The sequence below is a fragment of the Drosophila montana genome, unplaced genomic scaffold (genome assembly GCF_035044405.1).
Source record: "Drosophila montana isolate Dmon_TW-CO22-7 unplaced genomic scaffold, ASM3504440v1 contig_3218_1, whole genome shotgun sequence".
Taxonomy (NCBI): domain Eukaryota; kingdom Metazoa; phylum Arthropoda; class Insecta; order Diptera; family Drosophilidae; genus Drosophila; species Drosophila montana.
In genome coordinates this window covers 2,997,108-3,023,344 of record NW_026998098.1, presented here as the reverse complement: position 1 = coordinate 3,023,344, position 26,237 = coordinate 2,997,108, and the positions used below count along the sequence as shown (strand labels likewise).

The 26,237-nt window shown below is 39.4% G+C and overlaps 1 protein-coding gene across 1 annotated transcript; it reads right to left on the bottom strand.

Moving 5' to 3' along the window:
* Positions 1-11,362: 11,362 nt before the first annotated feature.
* Positions 11,363-13,599, bottom strand: CPT2 (Carnitine palmitoyltransferase 2). The gene is made up of 3 exons (XM_064689624.1): positions 12,444-13,599; positions 11,591-12,385; positions 11,363-11,525 (listed from the first exon to the last, which is right to left on the bottom strand). The coding sequence occupies exons 1-3, from the start codon at positions 13,514-13,516 to the stop codon at positions 11,366-11,368; spliced, it is 2,028 nt and encodes a 675-aa protein (XP_064545694.1). The 5' UTR covers positions 13,517-13,599; the 3' UTR covers positions 11,363-11,365.
* Positions 13,600-26,237: the final 12,638 nt, after the last annotated feature.

Sequence of the window (26,237 nt, the reverse complement as noted above, 5' to 3'; positions counted from 1 at the left end):
AAAATTTTTTTGTTTTTTTTGGCCTTGAATGGCTAGCTTAAAATAAATATTTTTGATTATTTAATAATGATATTCGAATGTTTTATTATGCTGCTGACCATTTAAGAACATTTCGATGAACAAATCTACGCGTGTTGCATAATAAAATGTATTGCAATAAATGTAAATCGTATTTTGATAACAAACTAATGAGTCTGTTTCAACGCTAATTAGGCGTGCGCCTAATTGATATAAATGCAAGTAGAACTAATAATTTGTATTGAGTGCAAATAGTCGAGAACTAATTGCAAATAGCTCCCGCGTATGCAATAATGTAAAAACCACAAACTAAATTATTTCATGCACAACTCTTTAAAGCGACTTTTAAATATTTTGAATAGAATATAATTTCAAACTCTAAATTGTCGGCATTCTTTGTCTGCTCATTTTGCCCATTTTAATTGGTATCTGAAGTGCTGTGGTGTGCAGAGCAGATAATTAAATTTGGTGGCCAACATTTGTGCTGCCCGAAAAGTGGCTGCAATGAAATATCATGACATTCCCATTCTCTCATCTCGCGGGGCACTCTCCTTTCTTTTTTTTATGCCTGTCCATAACAATAAGCCCAAACGCACTCGTAAAGTATGACATTTTTGGCCTTTTGTTTGTATTAATCTGGCGTGTAGCATGCGGCAAGTTTAGGAGGCAGTCACACAATCGCCTGGTAATTAATCAGGCTTCATTTTCACTTAATCGCGACCATGATTTGCACGCAACTGCTGCTATGGAATGTATACGTAATTTTCTCTTATTTAATTCGCATTTTCATTATGTTTTTTTTTTTTGCGGGGGCCCAGCGTGTCGCAAGCCATGCGCCACATTATTGCCGCGTCCTTGGTCAGCTGCGCCCAATAATAATAATGAAAAAAAAAAGCACAAAAAATAATACCAATTTAAATATGCATAACATTGCGACCAACCGCCGTTCGACGTTGTTAGTTCTGTTGTTCGGCTTGTTCCTGATGCCACTTAATTACCTATTTAAATTCCAACTGTGCCCAGCTCAATGGCCACGGCTCCAGGAACGAATCTTTGATGATTGCGCCATGTTGTGCTGCGCCAGACGCTAAATTATTCAATTCTTTTGCAAATGAATGATAAGTTTTGGGTGCAAAAGCCAACGTTATGTCCAGACATTCTATTCAGTCATATACATGCCCAGCAGCATAGATTACATTGTACTATTTGGTGTAGGGTACTAAAAACAAGCAAACATAAAGTCAAAACAAATATTTTTGTGCATAAACGAAAGCAAAACTGTTAAATTCCAAATTTTGAGTAAATGTGGCTTATTTATTGATTTTGTTTATTATTATTTCCCCAACATTTTCTCTGTAGAAGCGATACTTGTGAAACTTTACTTGCGTTAAATTGTGCAAGGTGTAAATTAATATGGGGGAATAATGTTTTGCGTTACAACTTGTTTTGCATAATTCAAACAGCTTATGTTTAATAATTAAATAAATCTACTCATTTAGCAAATATCATTTGTTGTGCATTCCAAATTGTAAATATGGTCAGTTTAAATCATTTGACTTTGTTTAAAGTTTTGCATACACTTGCTTAGTTATAAATAAATTAATAATATTTCAAAGCCATGTGGCTGGAAGGTCAGCGGGGTGAACCCGCCGCAGTCTGCACCCGTCCTCTACCTAGTCCTTTTGCCAGCGCATTTTAAATTCAATAAATAATTTCCAGCTTACAGTACACAGTCAAGGCTTTATATAAATTTCTTAAATGCTTTTGGAATATACGCGTTTGTATGCACTTCCATCAAAATTGATCCATTGATTCTCATAATAAATAAAGTGTAAATAAAATAGTCCATTTTAGCAATACCGTAGAGACTCGAACTCCATATATTATTTTTATTTTTTGACTTTGTTGGCATTGTATGCAATAATCCAAGAGTTTTATTCCCGCGGCATCCCATGGCGTGGTGTGTTGATTTATTTAAGCCTTGGCTGTGGCGTATATTTTTTTATTATATATTTTTTTTTTTTTGTTCTGCCCCCGCTTTTGGGATTCCAGTTGCCTTTGCCTACAATCATGTTGCGCCTCGTGCTGCTTTTCCTCAGTCGGCCAGCACATTGTTTCCACGCAAATTTATGCTAATTGTTAGCCATTTTTTTGTGTGCTATAAATAGTCAAAGTTAAAGGGTTTTTGCTCTTTTGATTAGCTGCCTTGAATTTCATTTACCTAAATTAATTAGCCATGCCTTTAAATTAAATAAAATTAATCAGCTTTAAAGTCTGGGTTCTGAGTAAAATGCCTGAAAGATTTGTTTTGCAGACGCTGTTGGTTTGTTGACTCTTGTTGTGGATGTTGTTCGTTTTGTGCGCATTACGTATACGTAATTTATTTTAAACACATCAATTGCAGCGTTATCAACTGTTAACAATAGCAAAAGTTTTGAGTGTTTTTGCTCGCTATGTAAAGTGGGCGACAGACACACACCCAATCAAATACACACTCCCCCGACACACACACCCCACACATACACACACACAGCCACACACACACACACAGTAAGGACGATTAACAATGGCGTGCTGGCAAGCGTTACATGCTTGCTAGAATTTCTTGGCTAAAACTTTGGTCAGCATACGACACGATGACGTGGCCGTTGTTGTTGCCACAAAAATCTTTTATACATACCCACTTACACATATATATACATGCTGAAAGCCCTTGAAGGTCAACACACTAAAGTTGCGACGCCCCAAGTTTATATAAGTTGGCTTCAGCAGTGGCTTCAGTCATTTGTGCGCGTCATTGTTCTCCCGAGACTCGGCAGCCGATGACGGCGACTTGTGGTTATAAAACTATGACAATGCGAACGCAAAAACTCGCCCTGTCCCACATCCAGCACAAGAGCTGCATCTGTTGTGCAGCGCAATGACTAAATTACATTTATGCTGCAGCTGTAATACATTCGAAGGCGACAGGCGACAGTTGATCGAAGGGAGGGGTAACGCGACTGCGTATGACAAAGCGACATAAAGCTGACAGCGCGAAATCCAAGACGTCGAAGTCTTGGCTGGAACAGTAACGGAAACCCTTAGCCAAACACTAAATGTAATTACAACCATGAAATACAGGACACTTGACCCAATTCCACTCAAGTTCGCTGTTGACTTCACCGAGGGGTGGCAATTACTTTCGCACGTTTGGCCAACAAAGGCTCCGGCCAACTGGGAAAAGGTTGCGCCTTTGTGTGAAATCCCGTTTCTGTTCTGGCCAATGAAAATTATTGCATGGCTTGCAATATTCTCAGGCTCCGACCATGTCTGGCATAAAAAGAGGTCAATGTATTTTTTTTTTTTTTTATCTGCGACGCCTGCAACTCCGCCGCCCATTCGGTTGCTCGTAAAATGCGTAAGCATACGAGGGCCATTTCCACGCGTTAGTCGCCATAAGAGCCGGCTGCCTTGGACCTGCCTCTGCTCCTTCTGTCACACATTCATATAAATATAAATTTACGCTGCGTGCGCGGGGGTGTAACGCCTCAAGTCATCATAACTTCTGCTCCAGGCGAGGCAACTTCTAGTGTCCTTTTCCCTCCCTGTCCATAAATCAAATGTCGCTTTGAAGTTGCATATTGCTTGCTCGTTGCTAAGGACATAAGAAGATAAATGAAACTATGTATATCCTGATAGGCGAAGGCTAAAACAAAAAGCCACAAAAACAAAAAAAACCTAAAACAACAGAGTACAGCTCCGCCGCGAGCTGTAAATGCGAAAATACAGAATAGGCATGCTAAATTCAGTGTGGTTAAATTTGAATACCCAGTATTCAGTTGATTTGAACTCGTTTTCTACGGTTAATATGACGTTTTATGAGGTAGCCTATAAGTTTCTTTTGTAGTTTGAAAACAACTTAGGCGTAATTGCGTCATCTGTCATCAGTGCAATACAGCATGTTTTTAAATATCGCCTCACTATGCGATTCTTATGAATTCATGCTCTCAATTTATTTTACTTTCCTGCATTCTATCTCTCTCTCTCTCTCTCTCTTTCTCTCTCTCTCTCTCTCTCTCTCTCTCTCTCTCTCTCTCTGGCTATATATCTCTCTTTCTCTCTCTCTCTCTCTCTCTGTGTCTCTTTTTGCCTCTCTCCTTTTCGCTCTCTTTTTCTCCCTCTCTCTCCCTGTCTCTCTCTACCGCTCTCTTTCTGGCTTTCTTTTTCTCTCTCTCTCTCTCACTCTCTCTATCTCTCTCTCTCTCTTGCTCACTCTATTTTTCTCTTTCTATCTCTTTCTCTCTCTCTCTTTCTTTATCTCTCTCACTCCCTCTAACTTTTTCTTTGTCCTCATTTACTAACGCGCTCTCTATTTCTTTTGTATTTTCAGTGATTTGCTTATTAAAAAGACTAGCTTTTTTGAACTATGGATTGAAGCTTCTGGGTAAGTACATATTTACCTATATATATATACAGTGTGTCAATAAAGTGTAGTAACTAACGAAAAAACAACTCATTTTTTGGGTTTATTTGAAAATAATTGTACCTAAAAGTAAACATTCTTTTTCAATTCTAATCTATTTCGATTCTTTATTTTTCCTTGAACTTAACGGCATAAAAATTATTTAAATAACATTATCCAAACATTTTATAGAACAACAGAAAATTCCACAAATTTCGCTTAGGGATATTGCTCAGGAATTCAAGGAAGTGGTGTTAATGTTTCACATGAAACTGTCCGAAAATTACTAAATTCGAATGTCTACACATCACGAGTTGCCAGCAAAAAACCTCTACTTTCGGTGGCCAATATTTTGAAGCGGCTATCGTTCGCTCAAGCCCATGCAAATAGGTCGAATGATTTTTGGAGTAACGTCATATTCTGTGACGAAAGCAAGATGATGCTATACTATAACGATGGGCCATCCAGAGTCTGGAGAAAGCCACTAACAGCGTTGGAAAACCGCAATATTATTCCAACAGTTAAATTAGGAAAACTGTCAGTGATAATGTGGGGGTGTATTCCGAGCATGGGTGTAGGAGATTTGACCTTCATTGAGAATACTATGGATGCTAGACAATATATGAGCATTTCACAGACACATCTCGTCAGCAGTGCACGGAAATTAGGATTCTATGAGGGCAATAAGCCAATTTTTAAATTTTACCAGGACAATGACCCGAAACATAAAGCACATATGGTGAGGGTTTGGCTGTTGTACAACTGTGGAAAGGTGTTAGATGTCCGGATATGAATCTAATAGAAAATGTGTGGTCATATTTGAAAAAAGAAAGTAGCAAAGCAGTATGTGACTCTAATGGCAGCCAAATAAAAAATAATCCTGTTTTTTTTTAACATTGTTATTTAGTAATATAGTTTCGTGTAAAAACACTTTATTGACAGCATAAAATTTGAATCTTTTTAGAGTTTTAATTCTATAAAATGTTTGGATAATGTTATTTAAATAATTTTTTTGCGGTTAAGTTCTAGGAAAAATAAAGAATCGGATAAATTAGAATTGAAAAAAAAAACTCTCTTTTAGGTACATTTATTTTCAAATAAACCCAAAAAATGTGTTTTTCGTCGTTAGTAAGAACATTTATTGACATACTGCATATTGTTTTTATTTATAATAATATACTTATGTCAAGGCTATTCATACATTTGCATGACCATTATTAAATCGATACTCTGCAAGTTCCTGTTATTAGTTCCTTTCCAAACTTTGAAAGAACTTTATTGCGCCTCGCTTATAAGGACGCAGAATTACCTTGAATCCTATTGTGATTTTCGTTGATGGAAAAAAAATTATAGCTTCTTCTATAGTAATAAATCCTTTGGTTTAATTTTTGTTCTTTTAATGCGTATCATATTAATTTTATTCATATTTCTTATAAAAAGAAGAGCTAATCACTGTTGAAACTTTCGTTTACTTTCATTATTTGTGCTTAAAGAATTGATTATAATTTATAAGACTTTCTTTACAAATATTAAAGATGTATTAAATATGAAGCTAAGCTGAAGTTTTTATAAAGATTTTAAGCTGTGTTCCAAGGTCTTTAGTTGGATTTAGTCGACCCCATTTTCACCAAATGATTTTACTGGGTATCACAAATTGCTGTTACAACTTCATGCATACTAGAGCTTGAATCTGTGGGTATATGTATATGGAAATTCTACAAAGGTTGACATTTCTCGTTACACGCTATTTGCTCTGGCGTACAGTTCACTTTTTGGGCTTCGACTGAGGCCTGGAAAATGACTCCGCGAAATTTGAATGGAGCGAATTGTTGAACTTTTTGGCGCCGACCCGTGTCCTCCAGTCGACACAGCCTGAAATTCGCAGCTCTTTCTGCAGTCAGGGTCGAGTGGGTGTTGTTTTTTTGCACGAAGCTTTAAACGTGACACAGATCATATGCAAAATTCGTTTGGAAAATGCAAATTTAATGCATAAATTACACATCCAAATGGCTGGTGATAAGCGGGCAGCTCATAATTTGCGCTGCGCTGTGCCCGTTATAAGGCAATCAAAGTGGCGGCCGACTGGCACATCAGCTGTAAATTGAATTAACTCCTGCACCCCATACATTCCCCCTTTACCACCGAAACAGCGAGCATTAACTGAATTTGTGAGTAGACCCAAACATTCTTCACATCCTTATGGAGGGCACGGCACTGTCAGCTTATTCCTTTTCCGCTTGCGTGCGCAACACCCAAATGAAAATGGCAAGCTGGGTGATAAGTCAGGGAGGGGGCGTGAGTGGGAATATCTTGGGGCTGGCCACGGAATGAGAATAAAAGTGTAGCGTACAATAAGGAAACTCTAAACACGTATACGACATGTGCGACATGCACAATAGATACAGCTCAAATGTGACTGTGCTGTGTTTACTCACATGTGTGTGTGTGTGTGTGTGTATGTCACAGTTGACTCTGCTGCTTGTCGTAGCTCAAGTTAATTGCCTAGGTCCTTTGAGTTGCACCGAGTTAATCGTCAATGTGGTAAACGCTCCATAGCTGCCCTTATGGTCTTCCGCTTTTCAGTTCTTCTATTGTGTAGATAAGTCACGGCACGTGATACAAAGCGCATTGTCCTGTCCACAATCTGGCAATACAACAATGTCACAATATAGTCACACACACACCTGATTGCCATGTTAATGAAGATTACTTTTAGCTGCTAGGTAAATACGAATTTAATATGCAACAAATCTCAACATGATGCGCACAACAAGTGTCTTGGCAACATTGACTAGCTGTCAACATTTATCCTTTTTGCAACATTTACTAACTTCAGCAACATTTGCGACTGTGCAACATTTGATGAGTTCCGGCAACTTTTGTGCCTCGTGAACATGTATGTGTGTGTGTGCTTGGCAACTTTTGTGGCTGGGCACGTGAAACGTTTGTTGCGGCTGCCAAGTTGGCTCTTAAATGCTGTATTTCACTTGCTCTATACTCTGTAACCATGGGGAGATAGTGTATATGGGTTTTTAACGATGTTAATTGCCGCCAGGCTATAACACATATACTTTAACATTAGATAAGTTTTAGGGCTTATTTAATTGTATAAGGCAAAAGTCGTATGTCAACGTCCACTGTGTCGTCAGTGTGCTTAAAGTTTTATTTTTATATGGACTGAATTTTTCGTTTTCTTAGTTGTAAAAGTTTTTATATATCAGATAGCCAGTGTGGAAATAAAAAGAGGGCGAGGGATGTATGGACAAAATGGCAATATCTTATATAACAGTCTATAGGCATCTAGTCAACTTTACTACTTTGAAGGACAAATTTCATGAATACACAGTTATATGTCTAAGTGCTTCAAAACAATATCCACATTTTTGAACAAAATCTTTGTTAAGTTTGTAATAAAAAAAGTACTTAATAAGAACTTTTAGAAATTACCGCTTAAGTTGTAAATCATTCGATTTTTATCGTTATAGCTGCTTAAATTCAAATTAATTCCAGGTCAACGGATAGTCGTTTGTTTTACTAAAATTATTCCTCACGTTTCTTTTTGGCTTCTTTCACAGACAGAGAAATATCAACATTTTGTCTGCTGGCGCGTTGCCATGCAGAAAATAAACATACGTACGTACGATAACAAAATAAATCGGTAAATATTTAACGAAAATATTTATCCAATCTGTAGCTCAATATTATTATATTTCATTGAGCAATTTCCTTTCTTGTCGTCTGCAGCAATTTGGGATTGTTTTTGCGTGCGTCTTTCCTTTATTTTCGCCGCGTTTTGTTAATTTGATAAATAATTATTTGCGATTAGTTCGCTTTTGTGCTATTTTTGGTTGAACTCTATTTGCCTATTGCCTGCATGTGACGTTTAGTTGAAAGCATTTGCTGTCGCAGCTCAAGAGCTCAAACAATCATGCGAATCGCTTGTAACGCAGTGTTAAATTATTTATTTCGTTTTTTCATATGCACGCGCTCATAAATGGCATATAAATTGAATAAATGTTTGCCGTCTGGACTTGTTTTTTTTGTTGTCATTGTTTTGCCAGCCTCGGGCCATATCAATTAAATTAAATGCTATCTAAATGTCAGCTGTGTAAAATTGGGCTGCGAGTGTTGGGTGCTAAGTGCGTGTGTAGACATTTTGCCTTGAATTGCTCATAAATTTGATGTTAATTGCATAAGGCCATGCCTGCCAGCACCTGCCAGCTGCGAGGCACACGTGTTATTTTACATTTTGCTTCTTGCTTCAATTGTCACTTAAAGCGTCAGCGACAGCTATTAAATCGCAATACAATTTGCCGTAACGTCCGTTTAAGGCGCACAGAACTATGCAACGATTTCCGTGCTACGTTTATTGAACCCTCGCAGCGGGGCAAAGTTCTTGTAAATGGCGTTCAACTTGTTGCCAAGTAACTAAATTATGCTGTGCTGTGCTGGGCGTGTGTTTGGTTAATATGCAGCAGCCAATTTGGGGCGTGCAATTAACATAATTTGCGGACAGGCGTCTGGCGATGCAGCACAGCAGCACGGTCAGCAGAGTCAGCGGCACGTGCGGCACATGTCCAGGCAATTAATTTTGGGGGCGGTGTCATAATAAGCATTTAATTAATATGCTCTCAACAGCCCCATACACACTTGGCCAAATAAATGACCACACTGATTTCCATATTAATTGGCAGTTGCTTTGAGCTTGAGCGTTCAATTTGCCTGTTCAATCCGTGATGCAAAGATTGCGCATACGCCGCATCGCCCGATGACAGACAGGCACAACGTGAATCTGCTAAAAATCATGAAAATGTGGTTTGCGGTCTGTTTGGCGCGAATCGGTGGCTTTGGCAGCCGCAAATTGAAGACTGCGCTAAGGCGTCAAGTGTTCAAATTACCAAAAACATAGCAAACACAAACTGCCAAACACATAAATCAGCCGAGGCAAAGGCACAAAAGTTTTGCGTAGCCGCCACAGATTTTAATGGCACCACCCATCCTTGCATGAACCCTTCGCTAATGAGGCATAGAAACGTGCTGCATGCGCTTGAGGCAAATTAATATTCAATTATGGGTGATCGTATTGATTTAATTCGCATTCCCAGGGTATATGCATTCGCCGTGTTATCGAAACTTAATTTATGTGGCAGATCAAGGGGCAACCAACAAGAATTCAGCTCATCAAAGAAGCCGAGCACGTTATGACTTGGTTATTATGTACCACATGTCGTATGCGTTATGAACTGCCATCAGGCGCTTAAGTCGTACAAAACTATGGCGCCAGCTTGCCTAGGCCTGGCCTGATGCTGGGATGGACAGACCGGACCTTATTCATTTTGAATAATTTAATGAGTGTGCGTTATATAAAATCCAAATGTGCGACCGCACATTTATCATACACACACATACAAGTCACACACACACATGTTGCTCTAGTCCTTAACCTTAGCTGCTTGCCCCAACGCTGTGCTGTCTCTGCCCTGCTGATGCTGCGGCACTTTAATGCGTTTTTAATTGTTGCCACACTGCCGTCGTCTAGAGGAAGTGTTGTTTTAATGACTTGCAGTGGCAGCCAGCGCCATTTCCTTGCTCCACTGCGAGCATTTCGTATGTTTTAAATGGTCCTCATTAAAGTTCGGAAAAGAAAGCCCCATGAAATACTCTTGTCATACATCAACTGTAAATTACCAGCGAAATTGAGTCAAAAAAAAAAGAAAGAAACAAAGTAACTCGTCGCAGACGGCAGCTTCTGACTGGGCTATGCTGTGTACTCACCGGTATTTGGGTTGAAATGGGTCGTACCAGGATTATTGTCTTATGTAGTTAAGAAGTTGAAGCCAAGTTATAAGCTGCGGCTTTGAAACTACGGCTAAAATATAATTTGTGGGCGTGACAAACATGTCTTTGCACTTAATCTAATTGGGGTTCTGCCTGGCAGACAAAGCCAATACGCTCGTTTTCTCATTAAGAATAGAGTATAAAAAAAGAAAATCCAGTCAACAGTTAAGCGAGTTAATTAATTTTAACTGCGCCTTCAAAGTAGGCCGCCTAGCTAGTGACTCTCCCCTTCCTCCACTCCACCCGGTTGTGGCGTAAAAAATGTTGCCCAGCGTGTTATCCCATGCACAAATTTTGTTTATGTATTTTCCGCGCCATATTTATGCACGTTCGCACGAAAAGCAGTTGGCAACAAAATTGGCGATAAATCAGCTGATAATGTCAGCACATTTAACGACAGCGTCATGGTGGCAAAAGGTGGTTCCGAGCTTGGCATCGGGTACGGGTTCGGGGTCGGGGTCGGGGTCACCGCGGTTGCTAACGGCAGAATTTTGATAAACTTTGTATTGCTTCAGAGCGTAAACGCTCTTTGGAATGGGCAAAAATCAAAATCAGTTGCCAACTTGGCAGTTGTCACAAGTTTTGGGGTTTCGAGCTGTCGTCGTGGCCCTAATCAGTGACTACTTCCCGTTTGTGTTTGCATCTTAAATGAAGGTGTTTGCGCCCGAACGGGGATTGGATGAAACAAGTGAATGGAAATTACAGAAGGCAAAGTTTTGCATATTGAAAGCTACGACAAATGCTTCAATTAAAGCGTAAATCTGACCCAGGACAGTAACAAGTTTATTTTTTCTCTCAATAAATTCAACCAAATAAATAAATCCATGTAAATAAATATTTGCAAATGCAAATGGCTTTTGGCGCTATAACCAATAAAATTGTAGAGCTTGGAATAAGGTATTCAAAATCAGACACCTGGGTAACATTGTAAAAGCATCAAATTAAACCCTTTTGTTTTTAACGACCATCTAAATCTCAAACTACATTCGAGGTCCCGTTGACCTCTCGACTCAATAAGCTGTGCATCGCTTCCACTCGCACATCTCTCGTTCACATCTCTCCTCCTTAGTTGCTTCTCTCGGCCTTTGCGGCGCTGCTGCTGCGCTCAATAATGGCGCATATTTGGTCGAATGCTGATTCCAGGCTATCTATAAATTCCTTGCCTTGAGCCTGGTTCTTGTACGAGGTCACAATGGCGCCCGCAAAATCGTTCTGAATGGAGTAGCTGCAACCGAGTCGAAAATCTGTTGAACAAAAAGCTATGTGGGCGAAATGTCTGTTTGTGCTCACCCAACGCCCAGTCCATCCTTGACCACGGGACCAAAGGAACCGGCTACTACAGTATCGGTGCCCAGCGTGGAGGTGCTTATAATGTTATAGTTGATGCGTTTGTAAGCTTCAGTCTCAAACAGCGCCGGTTGCGGTAGCCCCTCCAGCTGTGCCGTATGCCTTAGGGCAAACAAATGACGATCAAAGCCCTGTCCCATGGCCGCCTCCTTGGTCAGCTGCCCGTGCACGCTGCTGCACTTATCAATCATAGCGCGCAGCTCTCCCGAGCTGGGCTGCCTTTGCGTTGGCTGCAGCACAGCCTCGCAGAAGGCTTTGGTGGCCATTGTGCAGGGGCGCATTGTCTCGGTGCGACCGTGTCGAAAGGCTGATGTGCTGCAGGACTCGTAGGTGCCCACATAGCGCTTAAATGCCTGACGGTAGGCCAGCTGGAAGGCTAGCTGAATGATGGAGTCGGGGCTCAGGCCGTGTCGCTTACAGGTGCCCTTATTAAGCTGCTTGTACTGCAAATAATTCATATCCAGACTCTCAACAATGCTGGCATTTTGTGCGTAAGCTGCCTCCACAGCGGCACGCGTCCTCTCATCGATCTCAAAGTTCAGCGGCCGCACATTGCTAGTATCGCCATCAGCTGGTGTATGCGGCGTGCTTGCCGACACAAATGGCTGCTGCAGCATGTCCTTGTAGATCTCATTGAAGTAGCGGAGCACAGCGACGCCATCTCCCCAGGAGTGCTCAAAGTTGACGGCCGTGATGCCGTCGGCGCTGATCAACAGCGACAGGGACTTGTCGAACCAGCTGGCATTAAAAATAACGATCTTTAGCAATTCAACGCTAGGTTAAGCTAAGCATTTACCGATTCGTTGCCTTGCCCGCCAGCTGATGCTTCAACATGGGCACCGGGTTGGTCTCATCGAACAGGCCATCCTCCACGCTGTCCAGGCACAGACAAAACAGCGCTGCGTCCACCTCCCGCTGCAGCAGATCAGCGTTCTTTGGATTGCTGACGAAATGAGCTCGCGTTTGGGCCCAGTCATTGCGCTGAGAGGTAGTGAGCACACCCAGCGGCACGCTTGCCGGTTCCCGCTGCGAGTCCTGTTCAAGAATGCTTTTCAGGCGACCCAGTATGACGCTCGGGCTCAGAATGTAACCGCTGCTGTCTAGCACATTCATTGCATACATATTGCCGCGTCGCATGACAAGAATGTGCTTCGAGTGCGGCGATTGTACCAGCTCGTCCTTGCCCAGCTTCGGTATGCGGGTGGTGCCAAGCAGGCGGCTGTATTGGCTCATGTCCAGCGGAAAGGCCTTGAATGCATACGAAGCGTATGTGGCAAAGGCTTTCGGCGCGATAGCCATCCAGCGCCGATAGCTGGCCGTGTCTGTTTTCTTGGGATTCATGTGATAGACCTCTGGCTCTAGAATATTAGCCTGCAACGAGCGCCAGAAACGAAGCGAGCTGATGATCAAATTTGTGGCACGCGTCACCTGTGGCTGATACTCTGGCCTCGGATCGCCTCGCATGACCAGAAGCGGATTGTAGTTGAGCGGCAGGGGCGCTCGATCCGTCAGGTACATGTCGAACCAGGGCTCCGAAATGTAGCTGGTGTGCTTGTTGGCCTCATCGCGTTGCTTCAGCTTCGCATGCAGCTCCATGCCGACGCCCTGGCGAAATTGTTCGACCACCTGTTGCGTCTCCCGATGCTCCTCTGCGCTGAGTATGGGCTGCACGGCGGCCAGAAATCGCTCGCACGACTTTTCCAGCAGCGGTATGGGCAAACGCGGCAGCGACCGCTGAAAATAGAGCGTGGGCAGCTTTGAGTTCTGCAGATATTGATAATGATTGCCATGTGTTGTGGTTGTTGTAGAGTTGCGCGTTGCAGCCAGAACGGCGCCAAAGCGGCTCTTATGCACTTTTAATCTAAACATTATTCGCAATTTAAGCCGGTAATTGAAAACAAAGCGCGATGGCAGCCAAAGTCCACTAGTCGACGTAAACAAACAGCAACAACAATAGCGACAATAAACTTCGCTCCACAGCTGTTTGGTATTTTTTAGGTATTTTCTGCAGATCACAGCTGATCGCTTGCGTGAAATACTATCGATATATCGCATGCAAGCGAAATTAATCGAAATCGTTTGAGCGCAGAAATTCAATTTCAGTATCAATTTCGATTTAAATTTAAATTTAAGTTGAAGCGAAAGAGCAACAATTACTCATCGATTTGTCATTTGCATTTGTATACAAAGTGCTTTGGCGGACTTTAACCTTTCGAACGGCGAACGGAGAACAAACAGCGACGTTTTGCATTTGCATAGACGGACAAATGTCGGGTTTGTCGACTCCGACGGTCAAGTGTCTGTTCGTTCGTGTATTATTGACTTGGCCAGCACAAAGGGCGACCGCTGCTCAGGTGCGCCAAATAAATAAATGGGCACACAAAAATTAGTAAAAAAAAATAAAAAAGAATAAAATTCGAATTTGCATAAGAATTTTATGCCATGTCGAATTTAACGAGCAACCTTTGCTTATCGATTGCGAATGCGAATAGATATATAGCTATAAAATTGTACCCTCCATCCTTTAAAGTAAGAAAAATGCGCTTGATGCTCCGCCCAGTCTTGGCATTGGTCCGCTGGTGCACAGTTCCATTAACATTTGCATAAAATTGAGAGACGCGTTGCCTTCAACGCTCCGGCTGTGAATGTGAATACGAATACGGATGCGGATGCGGATGGGTTGCAGTGTAATTGGCCAAAGTGAAATTGCGTTAATATTTAATAAGCCAACAAAAGTGCAAAAGTGAAGCGAATTACGCTGACTGGCAGCAAGAGGATAAGGCTACAGTTACGCACAGCCTTGGGTGGGAAGAACGAAATTATGCGATAAACGTCGAGGGCCATGAATTATAAAGTGGCGTCGGAGCAAGAGTTTTGTGGTTAAATTCAGCCAATGGGACCTTAAATGTTAAATTGTTTCATAAGGTCAGTCGGCGAGCAATCACACAGGCTATTGAAATGAACCTTGCATATTTCGTATTTACAATTGGATCATATATAACCGATGCGAAATATATGAATTATAATATGAATAATATGAATATAATTCAACATTTATTCGTCAGCTAGCAAATGGGATTTTCAAGAATTAATATGCATTACGGCTTGCGGATGCAATATTTAAAATTTAACATAAAGTCGATATGGCATTAATATAATTATTTTTATGAAAATATGAATCAGAAATCAGAATCACTGCTGGAAGCTAATTATTAAAATATTTAACGGACCAATATGCGAAATATTTTCTGCTTGAATTCATCTTTAAAGCAAATATTGTATGCATTTTGGTGCAATTTATTTTTTTAAATGATATCAACAACATAATTTTCCTGGCTTTTAATATCAATTGGTTAATAGGCTTATTTACTGGTCAATTGTGTCGTTTGAGAGTAAATTCTATAGCATTATACGGGGCTATTTTTAAGTAAAAAAATTTAAATTTTTACTTTTTAATTTAATAAAGCTACATTTTATTTAAATCTAGAAGTATTACTATATTGTTGTTACTGTAGGCTAAAGTTTGCTTTAATAGTAATACTTACTTTTGATTATGGTCTTTCGCTAACAGAAAACACGAGGAGGGAATCAAACCCTAGATCCCTCATAAATTATATTTTCTTGGATAATAACAAATTAAATAAATAAGTGTGAACACTTAAAATTGCTGTTGAATTTGAACTGGCCATTTCCCTCTCTGACGTTAATATTTATGTTCACTTTGGACACAAAACAAAGCTCCTGTAAAATTTAAGTTTCTTGCTTCTCTGGTTGGATAAAGTAATAATCTATAAATCTAGTTTTTTATAACACACTGGCTACATGGTTAGTTGGCTTAGGTCTTAATACGGTTCTCAATGTAAGACCAAATGCGTATATTCCACAGCTGCTGCATTATATTTGATATTTATAACTGAAATGGTATTATATTTAATAGTGTACTTAATGTTTTTCTGCTTTCATTATTAATTAGTTCTTTTCATAGTCCCAGAGACGAGATTATTAATTAAAGACTGTGGGAAATGGGCAGAAAACGTCTGCACCAATAAGTCGCCGGTTGTTGACTGGTCCGGTGGGCCATCACGACTGTGAAAACTGTCGCCGGCAGGAGCAAGAAAATAACTCGAACATAATGTAGCAAAAATATTTGTGAATGCGAAATCAACGTTTCTTCTAAGAGTTCACGCAGCACAATAAAACTTTTGTTCATTTCGGTTGAGCTGGAACGCGGAATGGGTGTCCATTTGTCTGCTCCGAATGGAATTCGAGAGAGCGCGCATGGAAAAGGTCAAATTGCCAAGGGATCGGAACGAAGCGGGGCATACAGAAACTGTCAGACAATTTTGTTAGTTTGTGCTGCGTTGAATGGTGTTAAAAATAAGTCGATTTCTGTGCTGCTTTTGACGGGTTATTGAGCAGCCCCGGGAAATGGCAACGTTATACGATGGAAACACTCAAACTAAAGGATGATCAGGTGAATCAGCAAAACACGCTTTATCCATTGTGAGCTAATGCACAATAGCAAAAGGATTTGGCCTGTGTAATCACTGAGCTTGAACAGACCTCGGACTAGACAAACATTTGCATATATGCGTCAGCATTAAATGATCCAATCTACCCTTGAATTGCCTACGAAATGCCAAGGATGACGCAGTTCGTAAGCAACAATTTGCATATGGAGCGACGTCATCATCAACTCCCTAGGGTGGGTGGTGCGCCTGGATAGATATGCTTCAGTGCATCGCAACGAGATTAAAAAGCTAAATCAAGAGCAAAAATTAAATATACAATGTTTAAGAAAACTGGCAACATTTTGTTCCGGCCTTCGGCTGTGCCCTGATGCGAGCTTCCTTTGTTGCTGTTACAATTTGCACCGCAGGCATTCGAAAGTCAATTTAAATTTTTATTTTTGTTCAGGGCGTGCATGTCAAATAAGCAAAGCCAGCCAGTTGACGCCCACTTGGCCGATGTCAAAATGCAAAACAGTTGCTCCAAATTCCGCCGATGATTTTGTGGGATGTGACTGTTAATTTTGATAATTCGAAATGCCAATGTTTAATAATAATGTTTCCCGTCAAATAAATAATGCAGATAATTGCTTAATTTGGTGTACACTGAACTTTCATGAACACACATAAACACACACACACACTTTGATTAACACTTTGTAATTAATTTATGGTCAACAGACAGAAGCTGACCAAAACCATAATTAATATACGACGTAGCAGGAATCCCTGCGTCAATAACACTGACAACGTCAGGGTTCAATGTCACGAGCACAATTGCCACCACTATGAAAGAGCATTTTATTGATGATTTTATATTTATTGTTTTGGTAGATTTATTGCTACCAAGAACGAAATGGATATATTTTTAAAATTATCAAAATTTTATATATTTTTTTCTGACACTTTTGGGGGTTAGTTGTCTATATTCTACGACTATATCAACCGATTGCCAGAAGGCTTTAGCAAACCCATGGCAAACTAATAGATAGGTTTATACACAATATATAGGTATAAATGTAATTAAGTACTGTACACATTATATGTCTCACAAGCTATTGTTTTTGAAAATCTCTGAATAAACAATAATGTTATAGACATTCAAGCTTACGTCGAAAAATAAGTTCTTTAATGAACAAGTTTTTTGATTTTCAAGATATTCTTATTAAACTTCGGCATTTATTAGTTTTGTTATGCTCCTTGCATTTACGAGGTATCTTCTCTATTCTTCATTTATTTACTGGATTTTTCCTGAATATCTCAAATCAAAATTTGGTGAAAAATTTAATTTGTCCTATCCTTCGGCGTAAAAATTGAATTTTTACCAAGATATTGATATTTTTGTAATGTTTAATAACGCAATTGTTCTATTCAATCTATTGACTTTTCTGTAAAACAAAGCTTTTTGCATTTAAATTATTAATTTTTTTTTAAATTTTGCCGTAAATATTCACCCGGACCCCAAAAATAACAAAATAAAATTTTACAATTCTGAAAATGTTGTAATAAAAATCTACCTAAATTTTTTTGAAAACCATCTCGCTTTAAAAGGGCCCCTAGTCCATCGGAAAGTTTCGATTAAATTTCATAAACTGTAACAAAAGGAGAAGTACTTAAAGCAGTCGGCGGCGCAGAGTGCTTATTGAATACTTTGCGAATGCAAACAAAAGTTGAATTTCTATGCTTGGGTTTGCCACGACACACATTGCCAAACGTGCCACACAAATGACAAATCCATCGATGTGTATTTGCGTAGTTGTTGTGTTTTATATGAGTACTGGCAGATCATGTATTTACACTGAAATAACAGATTAACTCTTCGCTTATTTTGTCTGAATAGCCTTTTGCATAGATTAAATTGTTCAATACGCATGCAATTCGTATATCCTATTTCATATCAAAAATAATTCTTTTCCGTAGAACACGGTAATTATAATCAATGCGGAATGTTTTTGATATGAAATGGGATATAAATCAATTATATTATGTCTGTTATTGAAAGTAATCTTTGGCTTTTATGCATAAATGGCACAGTACTTTAGTAAAATATAGGGTAACATGGGCGAAAAATATGTTTACTAAAATATATTGTTATCGGCGAAAAATATGGTTTCCAAAAAATACTTTAAATTTGGGTATAATTTTTGTTTATATTAGATTTATTTATAGTAGGTAGGTAAAATAGCCTTTAACGACTCGGCTGTTACTTTATAAGGACGGAGTTGCTAACTTCTGCCTGTTACATACATTTGCTCAAATCAATATACCCTTTTTAGCCATTTTAAATGGGTTCAAGCTGGTTTTGTTAAAAGCTATAGGATATACCAACAACAAAAACCGCTATTAAAGCTAAATCGTGCTGATTTCTTAAGACGATCAACTTTGTAGAACTTAGTTTCAGCTTAACAAATAGTGTTTGATCTCTTTTTAATTATAAATTAGATTTTTGGCTTGGCACTTAACGTTGGCTTATACATATTTAGAAAAATTGCTTTAAAAATACGTGTGTGTGTGATTTTGAGGAGCATGGGTAGGATGCAAAATAATGAGCGCCGAATTATTTGATGAAGGCCAGACAAATTAACGCGTGCTGAATTTTGTTCGGCTGGGGCCATGGCAGATTGCTTGGGCGTGCCCAGCGAGCAGAAAGTTGTGGAAAACACAATATCATTTATCACAGCAGCGGCGGGAACAATAACAACAACAGCAACAAGAAAATGAGGCACATTAAATTGCTATAAAGTCATCGCGCAGGAAGTCGCGCCGACATGTGAGCGGACATAGAGTGGGAGGGCAGGAAGAAAGAGCGAAGGACATGTAACTTTTGCTTGTTATAAATTCAATTTTTCACGACTCAAGGAGCTGTGGGGCCACGGCGTTCGGTGCGCTGACTTTTCGCTTGCCGGGCAAAGGCTCGTAATTACATGAAATTTTTGGCAGACGGGGCTGCCAAAGCAAATTGAAATGTTTGCTTTGCCCGATTTCAGTTTTCTTTGTGTGTGTTTTCCCTAGTTTTCTTGTATTTTATTTTATTCGATTTTTTTTTCGCTTGCGTGCTAGTGAACGCTTTGGTAAATTTTATGACCAACAATTAACAACTCGAGTGCGCTGCCTGCCGCCAAAAGTAGGCAACACTTTGCACATGTGCCGTTGTTGGCCGCCATTAATCAAGATGGCGTCGGCTGCTGCTGCTGCCGCTGCGGTGACTATCCGCAGCCCGCGAACCACTCGCCCACACTTTTACTAGCCTCGCTGACTGTAATGGCTCTTAAATTGCCTGTTACACGGCAATCGTAATGAAATCGAAATGAACGGGGGAAATGCGACCAAATAAATCATGGCACAAAATTTAACGCAGCCATCGCCGCACTAACAACAACAAAATGGCCGCGACTGTGCGTCAGCATCAGGCATTGCCACGGCCCCAAAATGGTAACCATTATAAAGGCAAGGCAAGCGTCATTTGTTTATTGGGGGGCGATGTACCATTTGTTGGTTTCTCATTAAAAACATTGTCGCCCGCTTATGCGCATGCAAAAATGCGATTTATTGAATTATTTTTGCGATTTTTGTTCGTCTCTGTCGGCGAGCCAAATTGAAAATGCTCGCCGTGATTGACGTCGAAAGTCTGGCCAAAAAAAAATATAAAAAAACGTTGCTGCGATTTTGGAGGACATACGCAGCGCAGTGCGGCTTTCGTTGATAGATCGGAGCTTATGGCATTTGTCAGTCAGCCCTTTGAGAGGCTTTGCAATTGTCTGGATAACTGCAAATATGCTAGCTAAACTGACCGTGAAGTAATTGAATTTTAATTTGTTTAATCGAGTTGGTAATGGAATCGCAATTCTAATTATAGCTAGCTAAAAACGTTGTTTCTATACCCTGTGCTTATTAGAAATGGGCTATCAGGCGTAAAATTACATTGTGGTAATTGTACATACAGTCAGAAGAAATTAAATATATATGATATTGCTTAAAATTGTTTGGGCATCAACCTCGTTTAACTATAAAGTAGGTGTCTGCCAGTCGATTCTCTCTGAGAATAATGCTTAAAAGTTTATCTGCATTCAATAAAATTTTGTTATAATTTTACTTAAAATGGTCCTTAAATACACAAACGATTTTACGAGCTGGAACTCGATCTGTTTGCAATCATATTTCTCTTTTCTTTTTAATTTAAAAATAATACAAAATAATAATATAAAGTCTTCCAATTGAGCGCATACAACTTAATTTCCGCAAGCCCCATCCAAGAGCAAATAAATCGACCAAAAGAACAAATTGAAATGCAAATCTGAAATAAATGTTGAGGGAAAACGAAAACAGACAAAAAATACTTCTTTAACTGCCGACTGCAAAATACTCTCCGCCCAGGGGATTATCAGCTCAAGGGGTTGGAGGATTTCTTGAACACTTCTTGATTACGGGAGCAGAAGTGGCCATGCCAACAATATTTTGCTATTTCAGCCTGGGTCGAGTTTTTACTTCACATTCAGACATCATTTTGCTACCTTTTAAAAGTAAGTTTGAAGTCGATCAAACCGAAATTTAAACGTCGTCCTATTAACGTCCATGTAGTTGTTTTTTAACGAAATGTGCCTATGATATTTCAAATGCATTTTTACAGGTATCCGGGAAAATTGTGAAAAAAAGGAACTCGCCACCCAAAAGGGATATCCAAAAATGTTAAAGCACGTCGCATATAATTATTCTTAAATGGAAATATGTGTCGACCCGAACTATTCCCACCAAATTATTTCCACCCATTTACCACTTACGAGAAAAGGAATTGCGATACAGTTCTCAAATGAATTTTCGTAAATATCTAAATAATAATAGTACAAACAGATAGAACAGATAGACCATACCATATCCTCACACAAATATACCCAGTTGTGGGCTCTAGCATGAATACTCCATACTACTCCATACTTCCTGCCTTTCTTTAGTACAGAGTATAAATAAGTTTAAGCGAACTGCCTGTTTCTGGGAATTACGTATGCAGTGGCATTGTCCGGTGCCTTTGGCCGTTGTGAGAGAGTCCATTGTGTTTTTGGCAGACGTGATTGCCTTTGTAATGCATTTATTTACATATTTACCTGCTGCAGATGTCGGTATGTGCAGATGGTTTGGTATTTTGCTTATATCGAGGCGGCATTCGACTGATGACTGAGATTGAAGTGCAGCAACGACGTGTAGAATGCAAATTGAATGCCCTGACCGTTGGCAGTTGAGTTGGGACTCAATGGCTCAATGGAGAAGCTGAATGGCATTCCTATAAAGCCACTTCAAAATTGATCGATTGTTCAATAACGTTTATTTGAATGCCACTGATACGCAGCTCATGCTTGCTAATAGGTTGATGCTATTCTGGACTATAATTGGGTTGTGCATTGAATTCAACGTTAACCAAGTTTGATATTTAAGACAGGCTGTGTAGTCTTGGGGTTAACTAACCCATTACGTTGATTTAACAGGGGCTTGCATAGTGCATATTAACTATATTTCAATGCTCAAGGGTATCTAACACCTCCTGTGACTGGTCAGTCAGCCTCTAAGGGACCAAACCAATTTGATCCTCTTATTGGGATCGCTTCAGTCGGACTTCAGATTACATGAACTCATAGGTACAACTACGCATTCTTATAAAGTTAGCCTAACGTATTTGCTTCTTGTATCGCTATTGCAGTCACAGTTTTCAATGTAACAAATTGAAAATTAGCAAAATGTCTTGAAATTTTGGAGCATTCCATGAATAAGTGAGCGACACTCTCGGCTGTCTGCAGCGGAAAATGTATTATGTTCTTGTTAAGGCCATCTTAAAATAACAATTGTGATGTATATTATTTTGTACCCGGTGCTTTTGTTCTTTTCCTTGTAGTTGCTCCAGTCGTAGCATTTATTTTACTTTGCTCTGCATTTGCACTAAAAGTTTGAGGCAAATGGCAGTGGAAGAGAATTGCGCGGTTCCAGCAGCTTAGTGTTAATTCCCAAGAAACTCAAACTCATCGCAGCCAGCCTTAGTTACACTTTACACACACACACACACACACACACATACACATACACACTAACACCCAGGCACTAACACGCACACATAACGAAGGGCATCAAGTGCCATTTCGCATGAGTAAGTTGAGTGAAATTAAAAAAAAAAAAGGAAAAGCAATTGCAAGAAACTCGCATACGAAACGGCGTGGATAAAATGAAATGCTGGCTGAGTCCTGGCAAAAGGATGACGTCGCGACGCCATTGCGGCGCCAGCAGATTAAAGTGCAGCAAATTTAATTTGGACTGCTGTAAAGGCAAGTGTGAAAACAAGTTTTAATGCCCTACTACCATTCATTGCCAAGGGGTATTCGAGTTCTGCACTTAAAATAGAACATTATTAAATACTAAAACGAAGCTTATTCCATAAATGTACATTTAAGCTAAGAGTATAGCTACTTCAGACTTTGCTATTGACTCTAGGATTACAAATGTCTTGTCCCCTTTCGAAGCTTTAACTTTTTGAGAACTTTAAGTGGCAAGCAACAAACGAAGTACAGCGCGCACACCAGACTCCATACTTTGTGTGTCTTGTGGGCCTGTGGGGCAACAGCTGTGTTAGCGAAAAAGCTTCGCCGTTTATCAAAATATTTTTAGCTATTTCAAGGGCGGAAATTGAGGAAAAGGCTTTCAGAGACGCTCAAAAAATTGTTTAGAGTCCAATCTTGGTTACTCCGTACTTGAATATATTATAATTACTACTATATATATAGTAGCAACTCCGACTGATCAGTTTAAGGTATAGAAATGGCTTATCAGCATCGGTCTACTGTGGCATAAACTTAATATTAGTGCAATTGACTTTAGCTCATTTTCGTCTCAATGGTATTTCAACTACAGCAAACTGAAAACCCTATTTAAATAGTTTATTTATTTTTTTAAGGAACATCCCATTGCTACAATAACTCACTTGAAAAGATATTTCTTAGATGTGTTACAATCAATTGATGTAATTGCCTAGGGTATGCCAATGCATTTCACTAGCCTGTGTTGCGCAACCTTAATAGTTTGCAAATTTCTTGTGAAATTTGTAGGGCCTGCTTCTATAGGCATACTTACACATACGCACATACTGCACAATACATTCGTTAAGTTGCGAATGAAGAGGGCTAACAATGGCAGGCTTCGCATCATATCTCAACTGCACTTCCCATTGTTGGGGATTCGGACATGAAAGTCAGTTGGCTGGCTTGACAAATTCTACGGGCCGACTCTTGAAATTGATATTTTTAGCAATTACGCTCAACTTGTTTGTCACACACACTCGTACACACACACACACATGCATTTATTTTGTATTGTGCTTTTCATGGGCATTTTTGTGACATCCTTTTGGGTATTCCACATGAAATGTGCGTAGCTCCAGCGATATCTGTGTTTCGGGCATTTGTGGGTGGCTCATGCACGAAGTTGAAGGCGCTTTTAATTGCATTTGGTCAGCTCAAAGGATTTCCGCTAAAGTAGGCCCTCAGGCTGCATTTGAGCCAGCCCAACAAGCATCTATCCGTGACAATTTAATAAAAACGCAAACGCATTTTACAGCAGGCAATGCTTTAAATTTGTGGAATTTTATTGAAATTAACTTTGATATTTCTACGCAGAGTTTGTGAATCCAGGTTCATTAGCCTCAGAAATGAGCCAGGCACTTAAGTTTACAAATGAAACATCAAGAGTCCTGTGGGACTCAGTGGTCACTCAGCATAAAGTCAGAAGGTTTGTCCTTAAACACATACACGTATAGATATATACACATTGAGACAGACACGCGCAATTCGACTCGCCCGTTTACATGTACGCATCTTTGAGTTTGATCAAAGGCAGCAAAAACATATTAATTCCATTATGGCAAAGACAATCTGGCTAAAGAGAAGGCAAAAAGAGCAGCATGCTGTGCTGTGCAAAGGGTCCTCTAATGCGACACGCAGTCGGATTTGTCAACATTGCGTATACGCAACGTGCGCTTGTGTTTTTGGAAATTGCTTTATGCCTTGCCTCGCATTGTATAAGTAGATGGACATGAACGAATTTGCTACTGATTAAGCATCAACTGTCATGGGTTCTGTCCGCCACACACACACAGCATACGCAAATTCTGCAGAAAAAAAAATGAAGTAAAATCAACAAAAATATTTAACTTTGGGCCACTTGCAATACCGTTGGGTCAACATCCGAGAGTGGCAAATACGAGTACAAACAGTATGTTTGCCATTTGTGTGCCAGTCTGTAGATAGTTTCCGGCTACGTGAGCATACACAAAAACATTATTGCCCATACACACATTGCACAGATAGATATCTTTATATATACACAAACACATCAGACTTGGTGCAGAAAACGGGGCATAGACACATTGTAATTAAAGCATTAACTTACTTATGTTGTTTTGTTCGATTAAGAGCGCATTATTTGTTGATTTTGGCTTTAATTAAGTAATTTCCACACCTGATTTTCCGGTTATCTCATTATGTTTATACATTTGTTGTGTTAAGTAGAGTGTTAAAATTAGGATAACAAATTATGTGTGCTGTGCTTATCTAATAAACATTGCACAGTTATTTATTTTAAATTATATGATTTTGCTATGAGCCTTTATAACGCATACGCATACCTGTCATATTTGTGTAAAATTAATTTCTGTTAGCAAAAATATTTTGCACAGATCTCAAAGTTCCCTAAGCGGTTGCCATTTGCCACCTCACGTGTGCGCTCATAGGCCAGTAATTTATGATGTACTCGTTATGCTTAAATGAATTTTAATGGAAATCTTTACTTTTACTTAGATAAACTGCTAAATTTGAAGGCTAGGATCTTGTTTATTTTTTATAAATTGACATGTAAGATTGCTCTCTCTCTGGATAACGATCGATCGGATTGCAGTTTAAAAAAGCTTCAGCATATATTTAACAAAAATAGTAAAATTTTTGAACGATTTTTTTTATTATTAAGTATTTTTAGGTAAATAAAAAAAAAGTCTGATTGAGCTAATTTTATAGCGATTCAAATTCGCTAATTTATAACGTTTAGGTGAAAGTTAAATATTACATGTCATTATTGTTGGAACTCATTAAACAAAAGCGTCGCCTGTATGCTATTTTTGATTCAATACAATAAACAAACAAAAAAAAAAAATAAAAGCGTCGCCACATAGACTAAATATGTAAAATGCGTCTATTGTTGTGCAGCACAATAATGCAAAAATCATATTAATAAATTCCTAAATCATGCTGCGAAAGTGTAAGTAATATAGTACACACACAAGCACATACAGACACTTAAACAATGACACAAAAGGCTGTAAAATATTCATTCGCCTCAATAAACTGACAGGCTAAGAAAAGATGTTGCCGAGAACAAAACAAAACAAAAAAAAAAAACGACAACAAAAAAAATTAATAAGAAAATAAAATGAAGAAAAGCATTGAAGTAAAATGAGAAGGATAAGTAAAATAGCAGCAAAAAAGGAAAGAAAAATGCGCCAACTAACAGCGAATATGCATTAAAAATATTACAAGCACGCCTACAAGGGCGTCAGAGGAAATCTAAGAGCCGGCCCAGTTCTGGGAAATGAAACTATGCGGCAATTATGGGCGCAGCGCGCAAATCCCATTTAAAGCATAAAGTGTTTGCGGGATATCCTAGTGGTCTTTGTGGCCGAAAGTGCCTTTAAGTGCTGACTCGACGCCCGCTCTGGCCGGGCTGCATAAACAAATAAAATTGATTAGGAAAGTGTCCGACTGTGACAGTGGGCGGGGCATGTTATCAATGAGGCTACTCGCTGGCGCTTAGCTCGTTATCAGCTGGCAATTTCATTATTTTAATGCGCTAAATGAATTATCAGACCAGGCCAGCTACCCATCAAAACAAATGGGCGTGCTACACAGCCGCTGACTGCCCCGAGATACATTTATTGATTGACTGTCAACGGCGTGTATCTGATGGATACATGAATACCAAAACCAAAACCAAAACATAAATATAAACATAAACATAAACGAGCATTCAAGTGACATATTTATTTATTTTGATTTCATGAT

What these genes read in the sequence shown, in the direction of transcription:
- CPT2 (XM_064689624.1), bottom strand. Translation starts at nt 13,516, where the DNA reads ATGTTTAGATTAAAAGTGCATAAGAGCCGCTTTGGCGCCGTTCTGGCT. An exon ending in GCGGGCAAGGCAACGAATCG is followed by an intron (nt 12,386 to 12,443) that starts GTAAATGCTTAG and finishes TTTTAATGCCAG; the next exon opens with CTGGTTCGACAAGTCCCTGT. An exon ending in AAGGATGGACTGGGCGTTGG is followed by an intron (nt 11,526 to 11,590) that starts GTGAGCACAAAC and finishes ACTCGGTTGCAG; the next exon opens with CTACTCCATTCAGAACGATT.